The sequence below is a fragment of the Mytilus edulis genome, chromosome 1 (assembly GCF_963676685.1).
Source record: "Mytilus edulis chromosome 1, xbMytEdul2.2, whole genome shotgun sequence".
Lineage (NCBI taxonomy): Eukaryota > Metazoa > Mollusca > Bivalvia > Mytilida > Mytilidae > Mytilus > Mytilus edulis.
Window position 1 is genome coordinate 66,983,498 of NC_092344.1, and position 6,844 is coordinate 66,990,341.

Sequence of the window (6,844 nt, forward strand, 5' to 3'; positions counted from 1 at the left end):
TATTAAACATTTCCTACAGACTGCAGTTCTCTTTTTAACTGTTAAAATGATAATCTTAGCTATCATCACCTCCTTTTATGGCGATGGTTGTAAGTCACTAATTTTCTTAAACAAAAGTTGCTAATGAAATACATAAGTGTTAATTGTTTAAATCGTGGTTTGAATCTAAATGATATGTGTTCAAGAAGAGTAATGACGGACACGGATTGGGTGCTTACACATTATTACTGTATCACGTGTTTTTTTTTTTATATAAGTTCGGATCAGATCTTTCAGATTCACTTTGAACTTACTCAATTCGCTGGACGGACGAATAAATAATAGGTTATGGATTTGAATATGATTGATCAGTCAAGATTCCAGATAGCCTTGTTAGGATCAGGCTTTGTTGGGAAAAGTTCTTTTTTGAAGCAGTATTTACATGGTGATTTTTCTGAGGACTACTCGGAAACTGTTGAAAACCTATACTTCCAACAATATAAGATAAACGGAACAATGAAATATGTCAATTACTTAGATACAGCCGGAAGTATGGCATTTCCTTCAATGAGGCAACTTTATGTTTCAAAATCCACAGGCTTTATTCTTTTCTTTTCAATAGACGATGCAGAATCATTTCGAAGTATTAAACGGATTTGGGAAGAAATTAAGATTAACCGCGATTCTTTACGAAGTATTCCTTGCATCATTGTTGGGAACAAACTAGACAAAGAAGATAATAGGGAAGTGGAAACATTCGACGTGTTAGAATGGGCTTGCAGTGAAAATCTTGGTGGATGTTTTCTTGAAATTTCTTCTAAAGACAATGCAAGTGTGAAAAATGCTTTTGATATGTTATTAGAGCAGTTTGGCAATACAAGAACGGAACAAAGCGGACCTTTTCGAATTCATTCAACAAGTTTCGAAAGACAAAACAACAGTTTACATAGACATACTGTCACTAAGAAAAGGTTTGGAAAGAGGATATCTTACTACAAAGTAATTCCATCATGCAAATCATTCCAAAAGACTATATTTGATGATTTCATACGGCATACGATTTACATGGTGCAACAACAACAGCACATAAGACGTTCAGTGAAGAAGAAAAAGTAGTTTGACAGCCAAAGAAGGCATTCAGAATAAACATCTTTGTAGTGATAAATTTAGACAAAAGGAGTCAGAAGGGAAGAAAGAGAAGCATGGCAAATGTAATGCTAAGATTGGACAGTGGCAAAAGTTTTTACAAGTTATATTTAGACAAAAACGAAACAAGCAAGAAAAACAATAGAATAATTCACCAGGTTTTTTTTCACGGAACAGAAGCTTGATATTTCTTCAAATAACATTAAATGACAATTAACCTACAATAAAGTATTATAAAAAAAAATGCTGTAACATTTATCAGATAGTAAATACATCAACAGAATTAATTTTGTAGCATAACAATCGAAAACGTTTTTCTAAGTAACAAACATCAATTGCTGCTCAGGTTATAGGGTTAAAATCCTCTCATTGTCAAGTGATCACAACGGAAACGTGTCATATCTTTAATTTAATTGTCTGTTGGTTAGAAACACTATTAAGAAACTAGTGATCCTGCTCTTCTGTCTTTCATTTTCAAGCCATGGTCGTTACTGCTATGGTTAACTACACAATTAATAAAGAATGTATAGATGTCCAAGATCTGTTAACATTATCTGGCTATTAAAGTATTTTCCCATTTGGTCATCAAGCCTCTGAAAATTACCCTTAAGCTTGTTTGGCATTGTTTTGGTTTAAAGATTTCCAGAGGTGAGATAATCCAGTATAATACGTCGGACGCGCCAAATTTAATATGGAGAGTTCCTAAATCGACACTGCTGCTGGTGGACTGTAAGTAGACGAGGTTATCATCAGAATAGCAGTCCGAGCCTCGTTCATAGCGGTATTGACATGATTTACAGTTTGCGTTACCCTAACATTTCTGTCAATATGTATTAAAAAATGATTGAAAAACTGCGGTTCAAGCTCCCTCCGCCAAATATCTTACAATGACTGCATTTATGTCCCTTTTATACATATAGTTCCTTACGTATACGAGTACTTATTCATCTCTGAGCATTCTTGATGTACATTTATGTTTATTAAGAAAAGCCCTTAAGACGAGTCAATTGCATACAGTGTATAAATTCTATGTGATACGATCAGATCTTATGTCAATATATTCTTATTTCAATAGAATATTTGGAAGTTATATATATAATTATATATATAAGCATATGTTTCCCAACAAAATACAAATAAAGTTACATTTTGTCATGAAGTCACCACACTTCACTTTATTCGACACAACTTTTTGCAACTGATAATCATAGTTTTGTGGTTTTGTGGTGACTTCAGCAATTATATTCTCTTGGAATTATTTGTATAACGCAGGTACTCTGTTGTAAACGTGTATCTTTCCAAACATTATTTGCATGTCTTTTTGTCTGTTATACTGTAGTTTTGTCTTCTAGGAAAACCGGTTGGAAATGTTCATCTTTGTTCCGTTCATGTATCGTCAAACTACTCCAATGGAATATCAGAAGCATCGTTCATATTTAAGTGGTCCGAAGAATAAAACTGTATATTTTGACTGCATGCCTATTGTAAAACGTCGAAGGTTTTTACTTCTGTTATCTTTTTTTGATGTATTACTTTTAAAATAATGATAATGGCTTATCTTACTTGAAATGATTCACCATAATCTATTAAAAAAAAAAAAATAACACCTGATGATTTTGAGACATAAAGTTGACATATTGACGAAAATGCAAAACATCTGACAATATCTTCGCAATCGATTAATTGATTGATTGAGTGCTGGTTAACGTTCATTGGCAAATATTAAATGCATTCTTGGACATATTTTTTGTTCCATTTATCTAATAAATTAAATTCACAAAATACTAAACTCCAAAGGAAAATTCAAAACGGAAAGTCCGTAATCAAAAGCTCAAACACACCAAACGAATGGATAACAACTGTCATAATCCTGACTTGGTACAGGCATTTTCTCGATAGTAGAAATTGGTGGATTAAACCTGGTTCTATTGCTATCTTATATTGTTGGATGTACAATATTTATTTTTACATATGTTACCTTCAAAGAAGCTTCCATGTAAACACTGTTCCAAACATACCTAGATCCTTACAAAGCAATGTGGATTCTTGACTGATAACCAATACATGTACCTAATATTTATTTTTCTTTCCTGCAAATTTAAATTTCAAATTGAGTCGCCAGATCTGACCTACCTTTTAATAGTACAGAACACGTGAAGCACGCGTAGTATGTACGGACCTAATCTGCTTTCGTTGAAGATTTATTTAGTTAAACCCACGTACTTCCGTTATAATTAAAGTTCACAGTGGTCCTGCCAGATCTGACCAAACTGCATTTTTTTTTCACCTTGAACAGTTATTTAGTTTAACCCACGTCCTTTCGTTATATTTAAAGTTTACATTTGTTAACGTGATCCTGTCATTTTTGACCGGCATTTAAAAACACCAACCACGCGAAGCATGCATACTGTTGTCAGGTCATTAAAGATTGTATAGTTTGATTTTGATATTGATTCACTTATAGTGTCTTTGCATCAGAACTAGCCACATTTATTTAAAAAAAAACAGTTGTTGGCATGACACGGGTTATGTTCTTCTAATATATTTTATGATAGTATGATACTCAACCCCTAACGGGAGGAATTGTGCCTGATATTCATATGATGAAGACATAATCTTTCAATCAGTTTAATTGAGGTCTGGAGCTGGCATGTCAGTTAACTGCTAGTTGTCTGTTGTTATTTATGTATTATTGTCATTTTATTAATTTTCTTTTGTTACATCTTCTGACATCGGACTCGGACTTCTCTTGAACTGAATTTTAATGTGCGTATTGTTATGCGTTTACTTTTCTACATTGGCTAGAGGTATAAGGGGGGGGGGGTTGAGATCTCATAAACATGTCTAACCAAGCCGCAATTTCGCGCCTGTCCCAAGTCTGGAGCCTCTGACCTTTGTTAATCTTGTATGATTTTTAATTTTAATTTCTTGTGTATAATTCGGAGTTTAGTATGACGTCCATTATCACTGTACTAGTATACATATTGTTAAGGGGCCAGCTTAAGGACGCCTACGGGTGCGCGAGTTTGTCGCTATATTGAAGACCCATTGGTGGCCTTCGGCTGTTGTGTGCTCTATGGTCGGGTTGTTGTCACTTTGACACAGTCCCCATTTCCTTTCTAAGTTTTATAGTATGTATGAACCCAATGTCTTTTCGTCATTGCTAATCTTGGAACACTTGTTTAGTGAAACCTTCGTCCTTTTGTTAAATTTGAAGTACAAAGTGTTCCTGTCAGATCTTACCAGCATTTAAAAATTACAGACAGACGAAGCAAGCGAAGTATGCACGGACCTTATCTGTTGTCGTCATATCTTACCTTGAACAATTATTTAGTCATTACCACAATCTAAACAATTAACAAGTATGTAAAGACACAACGTATTAATAAGTACCGTTTGTATATAAAAAAAAAATTCGGTGACTTACAAAATTCCCACATAAAAGGGTAACAATACATAGGAACAATCGTCCTAATAGATATAATTAGTTTAAATAGAAATATAAAGTTTAAATAGAGTTGCTGTCTGTTGGGTATGTGTAATACATAATGCGTTTAAGGAAATGTAATAATAGTCTTGAGGATAAGGAAATAAATCTGTTATGAAAATACAAGTAAATATGAAATGTGTGTAATTTCATTAGAATTAAAATCGTCAACGTCATTTGCCATGTAAATGAATAACTTTCAGTGCACATTGAATGTCTTTTCGTCATTGCTAATCTTGGAACACTTGTTTAGTGAAACCTTCGTCCTTTTGTTAAATTTGAAGTACAAAGTGTTCCTGTCAGATCTTACCAGCATTTAAAAATTACAGACAGACGAAGCAAGCGAAGTATGCACGGACCTTATCTGTTGTCGTCATAGCTTACCTTGAACAATTATTTAGTCATTACCACAATCTAAACAATTAACAAGTATGTAAAGACACAACGTATTAATAAGTACCGTTTGTATATAAAAAAAAAATTCGGTGACTTACAAAATTCCCACATAAAAGGGTAACAATACATAGGAACAATCGTCCTAATAGATATAATTAGTTTAAATAGAAATATAAAGTTTAAATAGAGTTGCTGTCTGTTGGGTATGTGTAATACATAATGCGTTTAAGGAAATGTAATAATAGTCTTGAGGATAAGGAAATAAATCTGTTATGAAAATACAAGTAAATATGAAATGTGTGTAATTTCATTAGAATTAAAATCGTCAACGTCATTTGCCATGTAAATGAATAACTTTCAGTGCATATTGAATGTCTTTTCGTCATTGCTAATCTTGGAACACTTGTTTAGTGAAACCTTCGTCCTTTTGTTAAATTTGAAGTTCAAAGTGTTCCTGTCAGATCTTACCAGCATTTAAAAATTACAGACAGACGAAGCAAGCGAAGTATGCACGGACCTTATCTGTTGTCGTCATAGCTTACCTTGAACAATTATTTAGTCATTACCACAATCTAAACAATTAACAAGTATGTAAAGACACAACGTATTAATAAGTATCGTTTGTATATAAAAAAAAATCGGTGACTTACAAAATTTCCACATAAAAGGGTAACAATACATAGGAACAATCGTCCTAATAGATATAATTAGTTTAAATAGAGTTGCTGTCTGTTGGGTATGTGTAATGCATAATGCGTTTAAGGAAATGTAATAATAGTCTTGAGGATAAGGAAATAAATCTGTTATGAAAATACAAGTAAATATGAAATGTGTGTAATTTCATTAGAATTAAAATCGTCAACGTCATTTGCCATGTAAATGAATAACTTTCAGTGCACATTGAATGTGTTTTGGGAATGGAATTGTATATATTAATCTATTTTGTTTGTGTATAAAAATTATGTATCTGAGGTAAACAAAATTAAACATTTTAAAAACAATATTGCCATTTGACATACAAACAAAAAGCTGTAAAATTTAGCTGCAGTATTATAAATTAACAGATACACATCATGTATACATGTTTATTGTTGTTATTCAATGAAGTAAATGTTTTAAAGCTCAAGTCATCTAACAAACTTCAAATGCGTACGGATGCGTATTCATATCGATACAATATGATTTTTTGGCGACCAAATAATCAAGGCAACATCAAACTGGCGTGGAATAAAGTGAAGAAAAATATCTAACGTAATACTAAACAAAAAGAGAAAACACAATGTGACTTGAAAGCTTTAAGGAAGTGATATAAAAAAGAAGATGTGGAATGATTACTAATGAGGCAACTCTCCACAAGAGACCAAATGACACAGAAATTAACAGCTATAGGTCACCGTACGGCCTTCAACAGTGGCTCTAAAATTATTTGCCTAAAACCAATTGGTTCATACAGATGTGGAAATTGCCATCTGAATGAACACAAGGCTGATACAACAAGAGACACACCCTGTTCTTTTTCCCCATGTAGAAACTGGAAAAACTGTGGCAAATGGAACGGACACACATCATGAATACAAAAAAGTCTGAGGGAACATTATAAGACCGAAAAACAGGATTAGTCAAGATATTATCCTTTGAGCAAAAATAATAAATTCAACAAACATGTCATGAAGGAACGCTTAAGGGCTACATATGAATAGAGATATTCAAATACAAGCAACCTGATGAGAGATTTTCTAGCAACGAAGGACCATTATAAAAATGATATTCCATTGCATCCACATTCGCATGATGAGGAAGACTTTTTTTCCCAAATATATTTTATATAATCTGCAA

The 6,844-nt window shown here is 32.9% G+C and overlaps 1 protein-coding gene across 1 annotated transcript; it reads left to right on the plus strand.

Annotated features, from left to right (window-relative positions):
- Positions 1 to 327: 327 nt before the first annotated feature.
- On the plus strand, positions 328 to 1,095 carry LOC139528838 (ras-related protein Rap-2b-like). Its single transcript, XM_071325087.1, has one exon. It carries the CDS (start codon positions 328 to 330, stop codon positions 1,093 to 1,095), a length of 768 nt encoding a protein of 255 aa, XP_071181188.1.
- Positions 1,096 to 6,844: the final 5,749 nt, after the last annotated feature.